Below are 24,097 nucleotides of genomic sequence, written 5' to 3' on the forward strand. Positions count from 1 at the left end.
ATTATTGTTGGATTATTATATATATGTCTAGCCGCACTGATGAGCTGTTAAACAGCGAAACAGTACTTATGCGGATGACTATATATATATATATATATATATATATATATATATATACTAGGGCGCTCTAAAACTCCTACTGCTTCTGTTTTATTTCGCCCGAGTTAATCAGAGGGGGTTGATAATTGCATTGTTATGGTATGTGAACTAATGAAGACCTGAAAGTTTCATCTCTTTCTTGCAGATGTTCACGGTTTGAGACACAAAGAAAGCTGTTAAAATGTTTTTGACTAATGAGGGTATCGCACCAATCGTTTTTATAGCCACAGTTATGAAAATCAACCAATCAGAAGCTTCAAAAGTTATAAAAAATGTCAAATTTTGGATTCAGTCAGTTCGCCATCGGCCTTTGTCTCGAAACGACTCAAGATCAGGACTTCATTGATTCTTCATCGCCATTTTTGTTACTAGGAATTACTCCACACTCGAAATCGTGACTGCATTGATTCTTCGCCGATTTGATTTACTGCCGCCATCTTTTTTCACCATAATGTCTCAACACTTAACAAAAGCAACCCCTGGCATGGATGTGCATCAAAAGCAGAGATGCGTCATTGAATTCCTAGCAAAAGTGTATTGAGAATGGTGGTGCCTATAACAAAAAAATGCATTCTGGAGCATATAAAGTCGTTCGTTTTAATCGTCCCACTCTCGTTTTGTAGCTCCTCAAGTGAGTTTTTTTGTTTTTTTTTTATAGAATCTTCTACTTTTGGAACGACGTTCGAATGACAGAGCACGCTCGAGGCGCATAGTTATCGTTCATCACAGCTATCAAACACAGCTATTGTTTATCGCTGGCAAAAAATGCATTGAGAATGGTTGTGACTATGTAGAAAAATATATTATGACGCACAAAGGCTCGCTTGTTTTCATGATACCACTCTCGTCTTTGTAGGTCTCCAACTTTTTATTAAGAAAATAGAATGGTATATTATTTTATTATTGGGATTCTTTTGAGATGGGTAATTTGTATATTTATTTATTCATTTATTTATTTATTTGCGGACTGTTATCCTCATCTTTTATAAGTTTTGTTTCACGACGTTTCGGCCAACTATTTCTCTCGCCTTTGTCAGGTTGTTAACCGCGACGGAATCGGAATGCTGAATCTTCAACTGTATCTTCGGTAATTACTGCCTTCCATAGTTGTTGTTATCTCACCAGAGGAATAGTTGGCCGAAACGTCATGAAAAAACAATCATGGAGATGAGAATAACAGTCCGCAAATAAATAAATAAATATACAACTCACTCATCTCAAAGGATTCAAAAAAAAAAAAAAAAATACCATAATACAATTTGGCACAGTGGATAGATGCGTTAGATGCATTTCTACGGTTCCAGATGAATATTGTCTGAAGATAGTGGTTTCAAGCCTACCCAAAGCAGGCCAGAGGATTAGTTGGCCAAAATGTGGTGAGACAACAACTATGGAAGGCAGTAGTTACTGGGGATACAATTGAGAAACTCAACATTCCTATTCCGTCGCGGTTAACAACCTGACGGAGGTCAGAGGAATAGTTGGCCAAAACAACAACTATAAATATGAGGATATCAGTCCACAAATAAATAAATAAACAAACAATTCATGTCTAGATATTTTGGTGCTGTACCTTTCTAGTTTTCTTATTAGTCTTCTTGTTTCTAGTAAGAACTGGCTGATATAACTGCCATAGTCTCTTTACCCGAGTATTTTCAGATCGGTCCAGATCAATCGTGAGGGATAATTAAGAGTAAAGATGCTATGGTATTTAAAGAAGTGATTTTTTTTCCAGTAAATAATGTTATTAACTATATATATATATATATATATATATATATATATATATGGGTTCTATGTTACTTTTAAAGTCATTTAAGAATATTATCGCTGATATTGGAATTCATTTTAATATTTGCTCTTAATTTTTGTTGTTGTTGTTGTTGTTGTTGTTGTTGTTGTTTTAATAAATAGAGATTACAGTGTATGAAGTTTTTGCTTGTTAGTGGTATTTCCAAGAATGGATGTGCTGTCCACACACACACACACACACACACACACACACATATGAGAGAGAGAGAGAGAGAGAGAGAGAGAGAGCACATACACTCCATCAAAGGTGACAAATATGCTTTACTTAATATGTTTTCACTCACTACTAGCAGTTTAGTCCGGCTTTGCTCCGGCCTTTGTACTGTTCATAACTTTATGTGCATATGTATGCATATATTATAAATTTGGACTCATGTCCAAGTAACCTACAAATTTTTAGACCTAAAATTGGCTGAGGAGTTTGGTAGAGTCTGCAAAGGTCAACTTTTTCACTTTTGACCTCTTGGCAGACAAATTTTCGCCCCAAAATTTACTAAAACGCTTGCTGCCTGTCTAAATAAACTTTATGTAAAATTTCAAATGTTTAGACTTAAAATTGGCTGAGTAATTTGGAAGAGACCGCAAGGGTCAATTTTTTTTTAATTTGACCTCTTAACATTTATTGCTTTGAGTTTAAATCAAATTAAAAAGTTTAATCCATGTTCAAGTAACCTACATCTAAAATTTCAAGTGTTCACGCCCAAAATTGGCGGAGGAGTTTGGTACAGTTTTTAAATGTCAAATCGTTGAACATTGACCCCTTGACAGTCAAATTACTGGCCAAAAACCGATTTAAAAAATTTCCCCAAATCTTATGTCAAATCTCGAGTCTGTAGACTGAAAATTGACAGAGTAGTTTGGTAGGGAAATATAGAGACACACACACACACAATTTCACATTTATAGATATATATATTTATTTAGATATATAAACAAAACGAGCCTGTGAGGTGATAAGTACTAGTATAATTTTTATATTTCCCGCAGCCATCCCTTCTTTATTAAATAAAAAATTAATTGAATATAACGGAAACGTTTGACATTTTCAACTTTGAACGGAGCCGTTTCCAAATGATTTTTTATACGCTTTTCTCGATTTAACATACGTGTCAGTCCGCGTAACGTCGTTCTCCCGAATGGCAAAGAAAAAAGCTCCTACTTTTTGTTAATGTTATCGTACGTGCGTCCATCTTGAAATTTTTATTTAGCCCTTTTCCAAGGTCAAGTGTGAGTTTGATGAAAGTGTCCCTGTGACACGAACTGGATTCGAACTTAGTACACCCAGGTTTTCAGTTCGTGTCGTTAACAACTAAATCACCGTCACTCCCCCTTTCTTCTCCCGCCATGAAGGCACGGCTGTTATTAACGTTAAGAATAAATAATTCCTTCCACCAATGAACTCTCATGACAAAATTCGGTGCTTTTTAGTCTGTAAAAATCATGTATGTTAAAGGGTACACACGCTGAATTCCAGATCTTATTTGCGTGGTTTTAGTTTTAAAATCCAGTGTTTGTATTTTTATTCGCGTGCACACATAGACGAACATTTTGTTGGAATGCATATTAGATAATGTGGTACTTGTGCAGATTTTGAACCGGACGTATCTAAGCTTTGCCCGGAACATGACGTTGACCGCTTGGCTTCGCCTGTAATCTGACGTAAGACTCCGATTAGCCAATCACAATGCTCAGCGGCAACGAGCAGACGACTTTCGGATAAATATTTTAAGATAGAGAAAAATAAACTGATTTGGACAAATGCAGTTATAAAAAAAAAAAAACATGGAAAGAATGGTGACTAATATCACTATGAATTTATCAATGTTAGACAAGCGAAGAAGTAATTGTTTGTTTGTGTGTGTTTTGTTGTTGTTGTTGTTGTTGTTGTTGTTGATAGTGGTGGTGTTTTTTTTGTTTTTATTTTTGTTTTTTTTTTTGTTTTGTTTTGTTTGTTTGTTTGTTTTTTTTGTCAAAATAAGAAATTAATTGGATACACCAAAAAATTGCAAAGAGACGGTCCCTACGTGACGGATATAGCTAGAGATGCATAAACCTTTTCTGACAATTTTCTTTTATAAAAAATAAAGAAAAAAAAATACTTGAATATAAAAATAACATTTTGCTCCTTTGAACCTTTAAAAATAAAAAACCTGTTAAAAAGATAAACAAAAATACATAATTTGCTTTGAAAAAAAAAAAAAACTTTTGATTGCTAAACACTATCAAAACTGAAAACAAAAAATACAACAAAAATGGTTATACTAATCCCCCCTACACAAACAAATATGTTTGCATTGAAACATGAAATGAATCATAACACAACATTGGTAGATCGTTGTTTGTTTTTCTCTTTTTTTATTTCTACGATTTCCATTTTATTTTATTATTTTTCTGTTTCATAATGTTGTTAAGATTTGATCATTGGCGTCGCTCGGCATAATCCAGCGGTTTACGTCATATTCCGAGCACAGTCGAGTGGACGCTTAGATACGTCCGGTTCAAAATCTGCACAAGTACCGACAATATCTTCGAGTGTCTAAGGACTCTCTGTACAGAAGTTTGTCAGGACAACCTGATATGAGGAAACCTTTCCCTACACGTAAACCATGAAATAACGTAGTATTCGCATCCCAAATAAGAGCTCCTGGGTATGGCTAACGCACACTGGCTTTTCTCTAGGTGATGCTACCTCAAGTAACAGTACGAAGATGGATACTCAACCAGACTAGTTGAATTCTTGTCCTAGAATATCGTAAGACCACAAGAAAGAAAGATATATATATATATATATATATATATATATATATATATATATACATATATATATATATATACATAATATATTTGTAGTCATCGACATACAGTTCTGTTTCGTTGTATCACAACTCATCAGTGCCGCTAGACTAGCACCTCTCCCAAGCCGAGGATCGAACCTAGAACCGTCGTGTTGACAGTCGGCAGTTCTACCACTCGACCACGGAAGCGATGGCCGCAACTAATCTGTCCGAATGTCTATTTAAATAAACATCCGTTCGCTACTTGTAAAGTGCTCAAACACTTGTTTGTAAACAAACTGCGAGCTTCGCATTTTTCAGCCAAATGAAGTAGCGAGTGAGATTATTTACGACAGTGCTCAACCCAAAGAGGGGGGCTTTTTAAAATATATTTGTAGTCATCGGCATACAGTCCTGTTTCGTTGTATCACAATTCATAAGTGCCGCTATATTAGCACCTCTCCCAAGCCGAGGATCGAACCTAGAACCGTCGTGTTGACAGTCGGCAGTTCTACCCCTCACCTCATATATATATTTGTTTTTAAAAAAATTCAGGCTCGGCAGAAGTGTTTTAAAATCTCCATTTCTTCATTCTACGTACAATTTATCTTTCTTTTTATAATAATACATTGAACTCACTCTCTTTTCCTTGTACCCATTTGTAAAATATTTCACGGAATTCTGCTTTTTTGATGACATCGAAACATCTTCCAGTAACGCGATTCATTTGGACGTTTACTTGTGGATACGGAACTTTAACCAACTTTTCTTGGCTTTTTACCGTTATTGGATATTCTACCCTTCACTCGACCATCCATTCACGTGAAATCTTTTTTTCTTTTTCCCCTCATTCCCTCTGCTTCACTATTTTTTACCAAGTAACATCTATAGCTTACTTGTAGTTTCATTGAATACTTTGCAAGCAAAATCCGATTCCGCATTTTGCTAATTCCTACCCTCTGATGAGAAGGAACGTATTTCTTTCGAAACTCCGCAGACAAGGACAATCCATTTAATTTGTGCTTCCTTTTTGTAAAATTAAATGTTTTTAACTCTTCTTAACTAAGAGCTTGATATGGGGATCTAAAACGGTCTCTACGAGAGCTTGATATGAGAATCTAAAAATACGTGTATATATATATATATATATATATATATATATATATATATATATATATATATATATATAATTTAAAGGAGATTAGAACAATAGTCTAAAGAGCTGAGTGTATTTTAATGTAACAGTGAAATTACTAGTTTAATTAAAATACAGAAAATAGAAAGTGCTCGTTGTAATTTAGATATATAATAAGCTCGATAGTTAAATGTCCTAGAGCTAATTCAATATTAAGTAATGTGATTGATAATTTAAAATTTAAAAATCAAATTATAATTAAATTAAAAATCCGTTTCATAAGAAGGAACAACAACAAAATCAATTATCTGTACGATCGTTTCGGAAAACAATGCTTTTTATTGTGGTATACATCAAGTTATGTACAATAATTATATATAGTTTTTTGATAAGCAAGGTCTCCTCATCAGCAAATTTTGAAGGGTTTTTATTGAATTTAAAAGACACCATAAATAAACCTAGCATTAAAAGTAAGGCAGATGAATCTTTTAATTTTTCGTTTTTTGAAATCAGGAACTGTGGTTAAAATAGTCATTTAGATGTTTGCTATAGCTTTTTATCTTATTGAATGATGAATTTTAAAATATATATATGAATTTTAAAATATATATATTACATTGCTCGAGGATAAGAGTAAATGTGTGTACAGTGGTCAAGGGAAACATGTCAGTCATCGTTAGTAGTGGAAATTTGGTAAAAAATGAATTGGGGAGAGGAAAATTATGTTTTCAACTTTTTACTAACTCAGTGTTTGGGATATAAAAGACAATTTTAATTGAATATTCGAATATCTATGTATTAAGATCAAGTGTTAGTATTAGGATAGACGCCCGCTTGATTTTTTTATAACTTTTACTGAAGTAAAATTAAACGAGAATACATATATTAAAACGCATTTGGTGTTATCGCGTGTATCATGTTATGTTTGGTGGAAATTTTATGCTCTTTTGAAGTAGTATTATGTTTTGTTGGTTTCTTTTTTTGGGTGGAGGGTTGCTTGATAATAAGTTGATGATTATTAAATCTATTCTAAGGGACTGATTGTGTCTCTCCTATGTAACAGTTATTTGAACTGCGTTCAAATATTTTGTCGTTATCTTTTCTAGGTCCATCCGGTGGCATTATGCAACAATGATGACTACATGGGTTATCCTGAACGCTGGGTCGGAGTCATGAAACTCGAAGGTCCGCAAATGACAGATTGCATGATGTCTATGTACGAAAAGGTAAGTGTTTACAAAGGCGCCCCCCCTTTTTTTTCGTTGTAACAGATGACATGATTGACCTGCAGATTTTCTCACCACCTTAGGTACAAGAACACGTTCGGGTAGGATCAAAGAGTCCTTGGTCAGAGGAGGAATCCTTCTTCACGGACCAATTTAATTCCCCACACACACACACACACACACACACACACACATTCAGTGCCTGTAACATAGCTATATGCAAATGCATGTGAAATGGCGTCATTAATAAAGAAAAAAGACTATAAAAAGAAAAGAGATGTGGAGCACGGAACGTAGATAACGTTCGAGATCACGTGGGTGACATCACGGCTGTAACAATGAGGATATAAATGTCGTTGTTACAAAGAAAAAGCAAGTTGAAGTTCTTTTCTATTCTTTGTCTCCTTTGCGACTGAGGCAACAACGTGTTGGTTCCAGAACAACATTGCATGCCCTTTTGATGGATTAGGCTGGATATTTTCCACATTAATACAAACTTGGTGTCAACTTTGCTCCATAGCGAAGAAATTAAATAGTGATGTAGGGTCACTTTCAACTTTTTTTATCTTAATATTTTACTCTGCCCCTTCTACGTAAACCAGATAGTGGGGAAAAAATGGAAACTGTCACATAAATATATCAGCCACCCAAAAATGCACTCGTTCAAGTGGTGTTTTTCCTGGTTCAGGCGTTGACGGCTGCGACTCTGTATCTATCCATCTTCCTCGAGGCATTCATGAATTCATTGTTTCTCATCATTCACAATCCGATTCACGCTGTTTGCTCAAAAAGTTGTGCGTATTGCTAGAGCTTTCTTTGCAGTTATACAGACAGTAGGTTGCAGTTTCGTTTTGTCCGAGCAGTGCTTATACTGGGTGATTGTCATGACCATTGTTTCCAAAGGAATCTTCTGCCCAGCACAACGAGATATGAAAGCATGAACAGAATTATTCCTGATTGCTTCCGTATTACATCAGGCACCTGCTTTCCATGACCTCACCTTACCCTGATCGGAGGGCTGAAGTGGGTACTCAATCTTGGTCAAGGGTCTCTAATAGCCTAGCGGGGGGGGGAAGAGGCGCCTAGCTTTTCCTTTGACGGTAGTGCTGTTCTGCCACTCCATTCAGCGCCTAGTATTCTGAAATGGTCACCCATCTGGTATTAGTCAGGCTCATCATTACTTAACTTTGGAGATCTCGCTGGAACCGGTGTGTGTGCCGTCGTGGCGCAGCCGCTAGTTGAAAATAAAATAGTTTTAAACCAAAATCAAGTATAATAAAACAAGCGTTTTATTACATACCCATGACAATGGAATCCATTCATGTCATTGAATCTTTGGACTGTTTAGTTATCCATCATTCCTCGGTGCGTTACACAGTAGCCTTTATTTCATCAACCATTATAGATTCAGGTGTTCATATATAAGTTAGAAAAATATATATGGCAATTAAGCTACACAGACTATTCCGTGTTTCATCCACACTAGGATTCGGCAGGCTTATGCGAAGAGTTGTTGTAGTCTCACGTTTTTATATACGCATATTCTATTGAATTTTTAGTTAGCCAATCAGGTTCCTAGTTACCACCGCTCCCTTCCTAATCAGCCAATGGGCAGGCACTTACAGAACAAAGGCCAAGTTTATATATATATATATATATATACATATATATATTCATATAATATATACCAATCCCTATTTAAGAAGCTCGATATAATGACAGAGCATTATAGTAAATAAATGACAAATGACTATATTCCAAAGTTCATGATGTTGACCATCTTATAACTTATTCCTTTAATTCAGTTAACATTTACAATTCTTGACTGTATCTGTTTCATAGCGCAAAATCAATCACTTAATTATTATATCAATCAGTGAATCCATTATGCCCTTAACTCATCAGAAGGAATTCAAAATGGCGTAATGGAGACATATTATAAGGTATTTACAGTTTCTCTTCCAATTTTCGGATTTTAATCATATCAAAACGCACTTTATTTCCTTTTGATGAATTGATTGTTGCTATTTCTTCTGAATTGTAAATGTCAACTGAATTAAAGGAATAAATTATAAGGTGATCCACATCATGAACTTTGGAATATAGTCTTTTGTCATTTATTCACTATATATATATATATATATATATATATATATATATATATATATATATATATATATTATATATATATACATACACGTGTGCGCGTGTGTGTATTGATATAGATATTTATATATAATTATTTCCCCAGCCAAACCACGTCGCAGCTCACAAGATCTATGACAGCCAACAAACCGGAAGTCCAAGACTCTAGTTTCGCCTTCATTTGGGCTCATCAGTTAGACATATTCGAAACCCTAGCCTCTTGCGGTCAAGGCAAGCACTCTGCCAACTGAGCAAATGCCCCACACACAAAAAAGTCTATTAACTAACACAGATGAAGCAAACCGCGACGAAATCCGACTGTGGAATAGAGCTACTTCATCTTGACAAAGGATGCGGTCATCCAACCAGCTATAACCTAAGCTGGCTGTTGGCTGTCATGGCTCTTGTGAGCTGCAACGTGGTTTGGCTGTGGAAATAATTATGTAATCTCTCATATTCTGAAATATATATATATATATATATATATATATATATATATATATATATATATATATATATATATATATACATACTAGCAGGGAGAGGGATTGAATAAGGATCAAATATCTTCTACTCTCCCGTATTTTTGTCATCAAAATCGGTGAAATCGACCATATTTAATCAAATCGATTGATTGTATGCTCTAGTTAGAGCCCCACCCTCCTCTCTCGCAGTGTACCGGGAGGAAGATTCATACGCTGCCCTGCAGTACATTATAATCTACATTGCACTGTAAAGAATCAACTTCTGATTTTATAAAATTGTCTGTAAATAATGGCTTCACTTAAAGTTTAAAATACAAAAGTCAAGTATCATTGTTCAATGGTGCTATAAACAGAAACATTCATTTCAAACGCGCCCCTGTCTTATCAAAGAACCAATTGTTGATTTTATGAAATTATTTTTACATAATCAGTTGGATTTAAGTTAAACATACAAAAATCAAGTATCATGGTTCGATTGTGATCTAAAAAGAAACATTCAGTTGGATCACGCCCCTGTCATATAAAAGAATCTACAGTTGATTTTATAGGCTGTGCCTTTCTGCTTGTTTGGTGATAAAACATTTTAAATTCACTTGTAATGTTAGGTTGTATAAAAGTGTTAACTTTGGTAAAAATCGGACTTCTTTCGAATTTTTGCAATTATCGATTTTGGATACTTATCAGACGTATTCCGATATAAAACACTCGCAAGCACATCAATTACATTCATGTGAAATTTCCGAAAAATCGGCCCAACCGTTTCCTAGTCCATACGGAACTCATACACACATTACACACACACACGTTGTTCCTTTTATATAATAGAAGATCATCCGACGTTGCCCGGGATTGAAAGATGATCAACGAATGTTTCACACTCCCATATTTTTTTTGTCATTGTTGTTTTTCAATCAAATCGATTGATTGCCTGCTCTAGTTGGGGACCCATCGTGGTGCATTGGGAGCAAGCTTCACATGCCTCGACGGAGTAACTTAGCCCACAATACATCGTGGTCTACATTTCACTGTTGATTTTATAGAATTATTTTTTTCTTGAATTGAAGTTTTAAATGTAAAAGTCAAGTATTACGCTTTAATTGTGCTTTAAACAGAAACATTCATTTTGACCGCGCCCCTATCATATCAAAGAACCTACTGTTGATTTTATATGCCTGGCTTTACTTCTTGTGCGGTGATAATGGTTTGCATTTAAGTTTAAAATGAAAAAGAGAAGTTTTCATGGTGCAGTTGTGCTTTAAACAGAAACATTCCTTTCGAACGCATGCCTGTCATATCAAAGAACCTATAATTGATTTTATATGTCAGGTCTTTCGTCTTGTGTAAAAATGCACTGTGATGTTGGGTTGTGTAAGGTGTTAACTTTTGTCAAAATCGCCCGTTCCTTTTATCATCAGATTATTTCGATTATCAGTTATCGATACTCATCGAAGACATTCCGATACAAAACCTATCTAAAAAAATATGGCCAGGCACATAAAGCATCGCAGTGTGGAATTTCATAAAAATTAGCCCCACTGTTTTCGAATGAATTCACACACACACACACACACACACACACACACACACACACACACACACACACACACACACACACACACACAAATAAATAAAAAATAAATAAATAAATAAAGTTCATTTTATATAAGAGTAGGCCCAAGTAGATAGATAGATATACTATAGAATTTGGGGGTGTAAATGTAGTGCAATTTGTGACCAATTGAAGTGTGGTTAATCATTGCATAATTCTTTATCCAGTATAAAATAATTAGCTGACAAATAGTCATGCAGAGAATACAAAACAAGTGAAAAATGTGTGTGTGTGTGTGTGTGTGTGTGTGTGTGTGTGTGTGTGTGTGTGTGTGTGTGTGTGTGTGTGCCTTCCTATTTTGACATGTCTTTCGTTATTATTATTTATTTTGAAATGGTTTCTTTATCTGTAGGCGGAACGGGCCATCGACAAAGGAGCCTCTGCTATTGTCTTTGATATCACCGAAAATCCCGAAGCTGCACGCCAGGTAAGTAACCTCACACACCCATGCATTTTTTCTTTGGGGGAGGGATATAGTTAGGGTTATATATATATATATATATATATATATATATATATATACGTATTTTTAGATTCCCATATCAAGCTCTCGTAGAGATCGTTTTAGATCCCCATATCAAGCTCTTAGAGAGCTTGATATGGGGGTCTAAAACTGTCCCGTTATTATCAAGTTTGAAACCGAGGGTACCGATGACTCATCTCATCTAAACTTTCTGAAAATAAAAATAAAAATAATATGCTCTAATCTTTGAATTTTTCCTTATAATAGAGAACTCTGCTGGAATCCTTTTTTCCAAAATATAACTAAGTGTATATATATATATATATATATATATATATATATATATATATATATATATATATATATAAATAAATATAAATTTTGATAAACTATAGATAATAAAATGTTAATTGCGTTAATTTTGAAATTTCAGCTAATCAGTGTGTGTGTGTGTGTGTGTGTGTGTGTGTGTGTGTGTGTGTGTGTGTGTGTGTGTGTGTGTGTGTGTGTGTGTGTGTTTTACAAAGAATACTTGGAGTGTTGCCATCAACTCCCTGACCAATCCCGTTCTAACATGTTTTACAAACATCTGTGGAAAGGTCAACGGGTGCAAGTCATAAAAGGCGCCGAGGTGACCAAGTACATTTGTTTTTTCTTTTATTCAAAAAATAATATTAATTATAATAATACTTACTTTGTAGTAAACTTTCTCCCTAATCACGCAACATGGAGACGGTTCAGTGGGTTAGTATCGCAAATTTTCTCCAAGACGATTTTAGAAGAATACATACGTACTATCAGCAAATTAAGAAACTTGAGCGTCGCGAACTTATCGTGTCACTAACATAAATGCTTGGACGCATCGCATCTCATATACAATGAAGTCATTCGACTTACCGTTTCTTTGTCGATAGCTTTCTTATAAAATCAATATTTAATTCTAGTTCGTTAGTTTTTCTTGATTATTGCCTTTAATTCTTTCCAGAACATACTTTGTCTGTATTATTTGAATCTATCGAACTACTATTCTCACCTTAAGTGTCATTTACACGTTTCAGTCGATGTTACAGCAAGGACCCGTGGCGCAGAGTACTTGGAAAAATCAGTTGTAAAAGTGATATTCTTCTGAAGGTTGGAGGTTCAATTCTCAGTGTTGGGGACCGACCGAATTACTTAGGACCTTTATCCAGTCATGGCTGACGGAATGAGAGTATGCAGCAATTGCAGCACTGCAGTGCAGCACTGCAGCACTAGTGCAGCGTCAGCGAGTGAAGTAAATAAAGGGTTCCGTTCGAAATTCTGTTTAAAGTTCAATAAGATACAATAAGGTCGGAAGTTACATCGACCGAAACGTTGTGGAACTAACACTCAAGATGAGAGCAGTAGTCCGAAGATTCCAAATAATACGAATAACTAATCCTCCGTTAAAAAATTCAGAAACGTAATATACTTTGTCCGGGTAAAAATTATGTACATACGAATGCTATCTTGAAAAAGGGGCGTAACTCTGCATTCATCAATACGGGATTACGTCCCTTGGATTGGAAAATAATATTTTAAAAAGAAATACATAGTTAAAAAGCAGTGCTGTCATAGCTTCGATGGCGTCTCGCAAAACATGTTCCTTCCTTTACATAGTTGTTAAAAAAAATCGCAATTCAGTGGGAATGACTATTTCTGTTCTGTGTAGCTCTTTCCCCTCACAAGAGACTGTTGTATAGCCGGACGGTATATAGACATCAGTTATATAGACAGGGTCTATATAGCTGATCTTCCTTTAACGTTGATATATATATATATATATATATATATATATAATATATAGTGTGTGTGTGTGTGTGTGTGTGTGTGTGTGTGTGTGTGTGTGTGTGTGTGTGTGACATCTAGTGGTTAAAATGTTCTTCTGTTGTTGTATGTATGTGTGGGTGTTCTACATACAATAAAACGGTTCATTAACATTCAGTCTGTGTTGTTGCGCACAGGCAAAGAACATACCTCTTTTTGTTGTGCCTTTGTCTCATCTCATTATTCAAGTTCATCTCCTCTCAAAGGAAGCCAAACAACAGTAGGTTATATATTTCATATAATCTTATGCTTGAATTCCCATCGGGGCTACAAGACGTTGTAATTTTCTACATTATGCGGTCCTTTCAGCTTCCAAAACGCGGAGACGATATCTTTTGTGTTAACTTCTCCGATTTTTCCCATTTGACTCCAAACTGCACGTCTCTCAAAAATCTATCTCATTACGTCATTAACTCACATAATATAAAGATCACCTGATGTCATCACTTAAATTATCTTCATCGTTTATCTTCTAACATTCTTGTTTGTTTTAACATTCCTACGTTAAATATTCTTATTCTAAAAATATCTTTCGTCATTGATACATATTTTCTAGACATTAAAAATAATAATAATCGTTCAAATTACTTAACATCCTCCAGCATTTCTATATATAACAAAACGTTGCTGGATTTTCTCTACTCTATTATAACTGGGAAGCAGGAATTGTGAATAACCGGACTGAAAACATGATTTACAGGGCGAAAAGAACCCAAGTTTATCTATAAAAGACATATGAACCAGATGAGGTAACCATTTCAAAATGCTATCGAGTATATAACTCCAGGGAACGATTAATGAATGTCGTAGTCGAGTAGTCGACACATTTGAAATAGCAATCTCGTAAACAGATAACAGCGAAAGTACAAAAAGTAAGCATAAAGATTACTAAAAGGGAAAGGTATTGATCCAATACCAAGTAAGGCTAAAAATAAGAGATGTAATAATGATTTATACTATTTAAGTGTAGTTGATTTTCACTTTCCTAAGCGATAAAGGGAGGTAACTCCTTCATTGCTTAGGAAAATCTTGCTCCATAATCTGTAGGGTGTCCATAAATTCTGGCCATACAATCTATAGGGTGTCCCCAAAGTCTAACTACATAAGTCCATAAAGTTTGGTTACATAATCTACAGGGTGCTCACAAAGTCTGGCTACATAATGTTATTAGACCTTTTGGACACACGCACATAATTATATATATATATATATATATTAATTTTGTATATATATATATATATATATATATATATATATATATATATATATTAATTATATATATATATATTAATTTTATATATATATATATTAATTTTATATATATATATATTAATTTTAAGAAAAAGTCCAATGTGAACAAGTTCTAATTGAATCGTCCCCCTAAGTAATCCAAGTTACAAAATTCCCACTGTTTACTATGCTAAAATCACAATGACTAATGTATACCTATTAACCCTTATCCTTGAGTGGCCTCTGGGCCTTGATAAGTGGTGACACCCATGTAAAAAAAAAATATATATATATATATATTAATTATATATATATATATTAATTATATATATATATATTAATTATATATATATATATATATTAATTATATATATATATATATATATATTAATTATATATATATATATATATTATATTATTATTATCATTATTATTATTATTACGTGCATAGAATTTGGCAACAACAAATCTTAAATTTGAAAGCGACAAAAAAAATCGGGCATTCAAGTGGTGATCTATCGTGGCACATTTGTACATTATCAGACTGCGGATACTGGTGTCATGAGTTCGATTCTAACCTATGCTGACGACAGCTTAAAGCTAGAAACATGCATGTATACTTTTATGCACGTAATAATATTTAATATAAATAAATAGATACCATAAAAAATAAGGGTGATTCATTCATATATATATATATATATGAAGAAGAAAAATGTAATTTCCACTGGTTCCTCCTATAATAATCGACTCAGTGGCTTGTGAAAAGAAGAATTCATTTTAATATTATAGTTCAAGTCAATGTTTTCCCCTTTTCTCTTATTAATTGATCTTTTTGTCTCCTACAGTTACGGCGTTCATCTCAGACGCTCCTTGAGAGGCCAGTGGTCATTATTCGTGGCCGTGAGGCAGCCAAATTGATGGAAATAGTAAACACATCAAAGGGAAGGCGAGCACGGGTGCGCATTTGGTTCACGGCGGAAGAGAGGATTCCGGAGGGTGTGAGTCCGGTAAATTGACATTCAACTTCTTGCCATTTTTTTTTTTTTTTTTTTTTTACTTTATTTTTAACTTTTGTTGCATTTTTAGCAGATTTTTTATTCCACCTGTTCAGGAACGTACGATGTGTTTCTGGATTTAATGACTTTTGTTAAATCTTTCAAATACGATGGTAATTTATTTATGCAGCCTTGATATTGTGTAGAAAAGTAATACTAAAAATTGTATGAGAAGCTTTATTTTAAGACCAGCGGGGGTACGTAGCGTTGCCAGGGCTTGTCCCGGTGGTGTAATAAGGAACCCTGGTAGTAGCGAGGGGAAGTCAAAATAACAGTAGGTAGTTTGGGTGGGAAGATGTGTTAAAAAGAAAAGTGGTAGTAGGCTGGCAGGCTCGAACCCGTAACATGAAGAAGAATAAGAAGGTGAAAAGAAGACCTAACATCTTAGCTGATGCGTCCATCGCGTAATCGGAAGTCACGAGCGTTGGAATTAAAGGTAGGCAAACAAAAGTGTCGATGAAAAAAGCGACCCCTCCTTGTAAAAAAAGGACCGAGTCGAGAATGAAGGAATTAATGTTTTCGGCCAATTTTTCGATATTTGTCGTCCGAGACGTCGGGCATCAAAACAATACTGATCTCATCAGGATCCGTCGCGTGTGTCGAAAGTTATTAGCAGACATACAAACACATACACACACATATACACACAAAAACATACACATTCTGTCTTTTCTATTATAAACTAGCGGGGGTACCCGGCGTTGCCCGGGTGTTTGTGTGTGTGTGTGTGTGTGTGTGTGTGTGTGTGTGTGTGTGTGTGTGTGTGTTGTGGGGGGATAGATAAAAAAGAAAAAAGGTTTTGGTAGGAACGTAGGCTCTAAAACAAATATTGAAAAACGAAGAAAAACAAAATATAAAACAGCGAAAAAAGTTTTTGGAGGGAGGTAGGCTCGAACCCGATGCGGGGAGGGGGGTACTCGTGTGTGTGTTGGGGGGGTATATCAAAAAAGAAGGCTCGAATGAAAAAAAATGAACAAAAACAAAAAATCAGCGAAAAAAGTTTTAGGAGGGAGGTAGACTCGAACCTGAAGCCTTGAGCTTAATAGTCTGAAGACATACCATGAGGCCAGGAAGCCAGGGACTTTTGGTTAGTCGAAAATAAGCGTTTAAAAAATTGAAGGTGGTTTTTCTAGGTCAAATCTTACGCCATAGTAGCAGCAGCAGCAAACGAATTCACAGCGCGAATTTTGTTGTAATTGTAAGATAAAAGTGGCCGAAATAAAATATATTTACGACCATGTTTCATAAGTGTGAGATATTATGATCTGTGTAGCAAATAAAAACTTATAAGAATGAGCGAGCAAGCCAAGAAGCACGGGGTAAAGGCCTTTGGCGAACATACAGAAAAAATGCACACACACATATTTTCGCTTTCATATTACTGACTAGCGGGGGTACTCGGCGTTGCCCGGATATTTGGAGGTGTGTGTGTTGGGGGGGGTTAGATCAAAACAACCCTGTTTAAAAAAAAACGTTGGCCGGGTGTTTTGGAGGTGTAAAAGAAAAAAATGTTCTAGTATGAAGGTAGGCTCGAACCCGAAGCCGTGACTCGAAGGTGGGAACGAAATAGAAAAAAACCCAGACACCTAACCATCTCGGCCACGAGGGGAGAGGAAGTGAAAGCTGTCTTAATTTAACGTTTACAAAGTGAAATTGACAGGTGCTAAATATCTAATATATATTAAATCCCCGAAACAGTGTTTCATGGTAAACAACTGATGATCCCTTGAAAAATAAATTATGGGTATTATAGTAAATTCGAGAGCGAGTTGATGCAGTGATTGCAGGTGATTAAATGACTTACTGACTAGATGGTTTTCTAACGAATGATAAAAAATATTTTTTTGTATAGTTGTAAAGGTTAAAAACTTCAAAGACTATATATATATATAATTTGAGTTCCTTCAGCAATAACCGAAACCAAGACCTATGAAGAATTCTTGATAAAATTATTTATTAAAAAAAAATAGATTACTGGAGGCACTAATATATATATATATATATATATATATATATATATATATATATATATATATATATATATATATATATACATATGTAATTGAAACCGAAACCAAACCGTATGAAGAATTGTTGGTAAAATTATTTATAAAAAATAAATGACTTGAGTGCCATTGAAACCGAAACCAAAACTTATGAAGAATTCTTGGTAAAATTTTTTATTGCAAGTAAATTAATTTTTAAAAAAATAGATTACTGGAGTGCCATTAGTTATCATCGAAACCGAAACCAAAACAAGACTTCTTGATAAAATTATTTATCAAAAAAATTACATAAGTGCTATCATTTATAAACCAAACCTTATGAAGAATTCTTGGTAAAATTATTTACGACAAGAAATGGAAGTACATAACAATTAAACGACCCGGATGTAAGCGTGACACAGAAAATAACACACGCTATCGTATTAATATATAGATGATCGAAACATGTTTAATGTTCCTTTCAATTCATATTGCATATGAAATCATTTTCTTTTGCAGACGACATATAAAGCCATCGTTGTGACAATCTTCATTATTTTTTGTGTCGTATGTCTGTCGATCGTATTAAAAGTAAGTATCACTTTTTTTTTAATCTACAAGAATTTAAACTTTTAAAAATATTTGAATCTTTACGACTTGTTACATTCTAAAATCAGTTTTTTATCATTATTATCATTTAGTTGTAATAAAAAACAAAAATACGAGGGGCGTGCAATAAGTAATGCCCCTGACCCACTTCCCATACCAGTAGAGCAACGAAACTTGCCACAGTTATTAGTCGTTCTCTACATAGGAACCACCCAGAGTTATGCATTTCTCCCATCGTTTGATGCAGCTCTGGAGACCGATTTTGTAGAACACCTCAGATTGGTCCTCCAACCACGACGTGACTTCAGAAATCAATGCTGCATCATCTGGGAAACGCTTTCCTTTCAAAAACAATTTCATGACTGGGAAGAGGTGAAAGTCAGAGGGTGCAAGGTCAGGAGAGTAGGGAGGGTGGGGAAGGATTTCATAACCACACGCCCGTGCTTCTGATCTGGCGACATGTGAGTTGTGGACTGGGGCGTTGTCCTACAGGAGGAGGGTACCTTTGCTGATTTTGCTCACCTCTTGATTTTGATAGCTTCCCTTAATTTCCTCAACAGTGAAGCATAATAGGCTCCTGTAATCGTAGTACCCTTTGCCAGGAAATCTGTCATCACTACTCCGTCCTGGTCTCAGAAGACTGTGAGCATGACCTTGCCAGCGGAGGGCTGCACCCTTGCCTTCTTTGGAGGTGGTGAGTTCAAGTGCTTCCACTGCATTGACTGGGCGTTGGTCTCTGGATTATAGTGATGGATCCAGGTTTCATCCTGTGTAATCTATCTTTTGAAAAACTTTGACTCATCTTCTTGGCACATCTCAAAATTCATCCTCAAGCATTCGACACGTTTTCGCTTCTGGAATGGTGTGAGCAACCTGGGAATCCATCTGGCAGACACCTTATGCATATGCAAATGGTCATGAATGATAGTTTACACAGACCCTGTAAAAATCTTGACATCTTGGGCTATTTGGTGAATAGTAATGCGCTGATCTTCCAAAATGGCAGTCTTAACTTGACGGACAGATGCCTCATCAATGGCAGAAGGGGGGGGGCGACCAGGTCTGGGAGCTGTTTCCACAGACTTCCGGCCATGTTTAAATTCACGATGCCAGCGTTTTACAAGGTCATATGATGGGGCATTATCACCATAAGTTTCTTTCATTTCATCAAAAGTCTCCTGTGGTGTGCGTCCTTTCAAATACAAAAACCGGATCACTGCTCGACATTCAACAGGCTTCATTTCACACCTGACTCAGTTCAAACACCTGTAAAACAGAAACCACAATTAGTTCATAGCTGTAATTTACCACATAATCCGTAGAGATATAAATCATTGCACATGCAAAATTTCAGCTAGATCAGACAACTGGAAGTGGGTCAGGGGCATTACTTATTGCACGCCCCTTGTATGCACTATGTTTTTTGGTTTGTTTGGTTTTTTTTAGGTAATTTGTTTTTTACGTCGAACTTATGAAGATATAACAAGAAATATTTTTTAATTGATCTCTGAATTATATATTGAAAGGAGAGAAAATTTTGTGATATTATTGGCGAGAAGATTCCTGATTTAAAATTGTCTCCGAGATCGGTATATTTGCTGATGACACAATGCGCTATAACAGACAAGAGGGGAAAACGAATGAACACATATGGTTGAAACATTACAGGAAGACCTCCAGTTTGTAGTGGAACGGAAGCATAAATGGGTGGTAACATTCAATGCTGCCAAGACTAAGCTTCTTTCCTTTAATAATTACAAGAAACCTTCCCAACCATTGATGGAGAATATAAATTGGAACAGATACATTGAAGGCATTGTCAAGGCTGCTGCGAAGAAGATCGTCCGTCTCTCTCTCTCTCTCTCTCTCTCTCTCTCTTTCTCCCACGTTAAAATGTTACTTACGCCTGAGAGTATCTTGTACCTCTGCAAGGCCACCATTCGCCCATATATGGAGCATTGTTGTCACATTTGGGCTGGTGCATCTGCTACAAGACTTTATCTCCTAGACAAAGTTCAATAAAGAATCGCCAACCTAATAGGTCCCGCTCTGTCAACTAAACTCCAACCTCTGTCCCATCGATGAAATATTGCATTCCTGTGCCTATTTTACAAGCATTTTAATAGAAGGTGCTCCGACGAACTCCAAGCTCTTGTACCCTCTCAACATAAGTACTCTGACAAACCCAACAAGCAGCAAAATACCACCCTTACACAGTAGAGATCCCTAGATGTAAAAAAAGCCTTTTACTCTAATAGTTTCTTCCCCAGAACTACTAGGCTTTGGAATTCTCTCCCAGGTTTCTACTTCCCCAACTGTACTGACATGCAGAAGTTCAAGTGTAATGTGAACAGGCATCTTGCTGCTCAACTCTCTACATTGTGTCCCTGCAAATTATGCCCCAAATAGTAGCCCCCTACATCCAAGTGGCACTGTACCCTGTTTGGGGTAAACTAGAAATAAAAAATACACCTAAAGAAGGTCGAGGGTTACATCGGCCGAAACGTTGTAAAAATAACACTCAAGATAAGAACCGTATATATGATTAAATTGGTGAATTATTGAAATTCTTTTGAGATGAGTAATTTGTATATTTTATTTATTACGGACTATTACCTCATCTTCTAGTTGTTGTTTCACGACGTTTTGGCCAACTATTCCTCTGGCCTTCGTCAGGTTATTAACCGCGACGGGATAGGAATGCTGAATCTTCAGTAATTACTGCCTTCCATAATAGTTGTCGTCTCACTACGTCTCTATCAAGAAAGGTTAGATAAATAGTTAGCCGAAACGTCGTCAAAACAACAACTATAAAGATGAGGATAATAGTCCACAAATAGATAAATAAATAAAATATCAGAACAAATACAAATTGTCTGCATTTTAAAAATTTCAGCCGTAAGCTCAACCAGAACTATCTTCGGTTTTAACTGAGAAATGAACTAAAATTCCTCTGCGATTGTTGGCACAAAAGATCGATAGAGTGTACAAAATTAGCGATTAGATTATGGAATGAGCGGTGCCGAGTTCAAACCCGAATAAATCTTTTGTGGTCATTTATGCACTAATACTATTAAGAAATATTTAAGACCACACTTTCCTTCGTAAGTATGGATAAAATAGCAATTGGTGTTCACGTAATCGAATACCGTGTATCGTTTATAATCTGAAATGGTTTGGCATTAAATAACTATAAACTGATTGAATATACCGTAAAACAGTGAAACCAAATAAGCGATTAGCTACTAATCCAGCAATCCTCTAAGAGACATTCACTGACTATGTCAGTATATAAAACCATAATAGAGCTTGTATATCTGTACTGTTGTAAGCAAAACATCTGGTGCTCATCCAGTTTTACTCCAATATTAAAATAAAAAATGAAATAAACAAAACGCCACAAAATCTTGTATTATACGTGTTAGGTTCTTTAATAAAATAGTCACCAAAAATTACAAAAAATCTTGTCCGCCATTTTCTACTTATATTAAAGACGCAGACCAAGGGACGTAAATCAATATTTTAAATCTTACACAATTATCATAATAATAATACTGCCTAGAAATCATTTAGCAATCAGATTTTATTTTATATATTAAAAAAATACTGTATGAATTCCCGTAAAATAGTTTACAGCTTTTTTTTATGAAACTAACGTACGTACATGATAAAGTTTATGCGCGATAATATAATTTTTTTAAATAATAGAACAAAAACAAAGGAAACAAAAAAAAACAAAAGAAAAAACGAAAGAAAATACAAAAAAAATACAAAAGACAAAAAAGAAATAAGAAAAAAAGAAATAAGAAAAAAAAACAAGAAAAAACAAAAAACACAAAGGAAAACAAATCAAGAAAAAACAAAAAACAAAAAATAGGAAAAAAAAACAATATTGGAGTAAAATATTTTCATATGTCACTATAAAATATTGTATATTTTCATGAGTGACAAACTCTGTTTTCAAATGTTCTTTTTCTTTTCTTTTTTGCAGTGGAAATTCCGACGAGAGAGACAGGTCAGTCACGTTTTTAACATCGCATTACTTTCGTTTAGAAATGGCATATTGTGAGACTCTCTTGTTAATATACGCTATGAAACAATATATATATATATATATATATATATATATATATATATATATATATAATTGGTAAAATCCCTTCAAAGCGTATTGTGGTTATATGAGAAAATAAAGCTGTATACGCATTACAAATGTTTCTTTTTCTGTTGCTTATGTTATACATTAGTACATTAGGGGTCATTTCGAGTTAAAAGTTTATTTACTACACCCATCTGAACTAGAGAAAATCACGTCAAATTTTAATATTTTCCGCCCTGACTCATCGGAAGATTAACTTTAAAAAGAAAAGAAAAAAAAATTGGGCATGATTTCAATCATCAAAAAATATCTCTATTTACGAGAAAGCCAGAAAGGAGCGAAGGAAGATGGGGTTTATGCTGTCTTATATTTAGTGATACGTGAGGTTTTATCTTGTTTATTAGTTTTTGGGAGGCAGTTCCGTTATATTAAGACTAAAACTGGCATCCAAATAACAGTTAAAGCCGAAGGTCTTCGTTGTATTCTGTTTGTTGTGTTATAATTGTGTCATTGTACGGAAGATTAGCATATGCACCTACCAACTTTCCACATAAATTTATATCTTACGTGTTCTTTCTTTCTTTTTTTTTTTTTTTTTTTTTTTTTTTTTTTTTTGCAGTCATCAGTTTCTGAGCTGGCCAAGCGAGCCGTGTCAAAGTTAGAGACACGCAAGTACACGAGTAACAAACTCAAATCTCAACGCCCATACACTCCCACATCTGACCTTTACAGCCAGAGTTCCGGAATTGACGCTTGTGCCATCTGTTTGGAGGACTATAAAAACGGTCAGGTACGTAAATACTTGGAAGGGGCTGCGTTTTTTGTTTTTGTTTTTTCAAAATCCAATTTTGTCGTTAATATTAATATGTTTTGTTGTTAATATTAAAATTAACCGATCAATTATAACTGACGATCATGATGATGATGGCGACGGCAACAGTGGTGGGGGGGGTTGTTATTATAGTGGTGATGATGATGGTGGTGGTGGTGGTGGTGGTGGTTATTATATTGGTGGTGATGATGATGATGATGATGATGACGACGACGACGATGATGATGATGATGATGATGATGATGATGATGATGATGATACTGCTGGCGATGATCACTTTAAAATCAAACAGCTCGTTGTTGACCAGTTAAAACAGCTAATAATTTGTTTAGTTGGAAATAAGTGTATTTTCCAGTCGGTTATTTTCGCAGATTCATCAACTAATTTGGAATTCAGAATTTGAAATCTGTTAGAATTGGAATTTTTTATTTCTTTATTAATTTATTTGTTTGTTTATTTTGCTTGTTTGGTTTTGTAATTTTAAGCTGGGCCTTTTTTATTTATAAATATAGGTTAAAACGTTGTAGAAGCATCTTTAATATCTCGGCTGATTGTGGTGTTCTTCCTGGGCTAAATAGTTAACTTTGTTGTCACGTGAATTTCTTTATATTCTGAAGAGACTTATTGAAATCTAAAGCCTTTTTTCTTCTTCTTCTTCTTCTTTCTTATAGGAGTTACGCGTTCTGCCTTG

The 24,097-nt window shown here is 34.9% G+C and overlaps 1 protein-coding gene across 1 annotated transcript in view; it reads left to right on the forward strand.

The window, feature by feature from the left end:
• Positions 1 to 24,097, forward strand: part of LOC145276389 (uncharacterized) — a 340,530-nt gene that overhangs the window by 304,124 nt on the left and 12,309 nt on the right. Inside the window, exons 2-8 of the mRNA XM_080127738.1 lie at positions 6,927 to 7,046; positions 11,638 to 11,712; positions 15,672 to 15,833; positions 18,386 to 18,457; positions 22,467 to 22,490; positions 23,194 to 23,364; positions 24,078 to 24,097. The exon at positions 24,078 to 24,097 is cut by the window's right edge and continues 83 nt beyond it. Of these exons, the coding sequence (XP_079983864.1) occupies positions 6,927 to 7,046; positions 11,638 to 11,712; positions 15,672 to 15,833; positions 18,386 to 18,457; positions 22,467 to 22,490; positions 23,194 to 23,364; positions 24,078 to 24,097 (644 nt within the window). The remainder of the gene's footprint in view (positions 1 to 6,926; positions 7,047 to 11,637; positions 11,713 to 15,671; positions 15,834 to 18,385; positions 18,458 to 22,466; positions 22,491 to 23,193; positions 23,365 to 24,077) is intronic.

Source organism: Euprymna scolopes, chromosome 1 (assembly GCF_053919585.1).
Source record: "Euprymna scolopes isolate OS-2025 chromosome 1, ASM5391958v1, whole genome shotgun sequence".
Taxonomy (NCBI): domain Eukaryota; kingdom Metazoa; phylum Mollusca; class Cephalopoda; order Sepiida; family Sepiolidae; genus Euprymna; species Euprymna scolopes.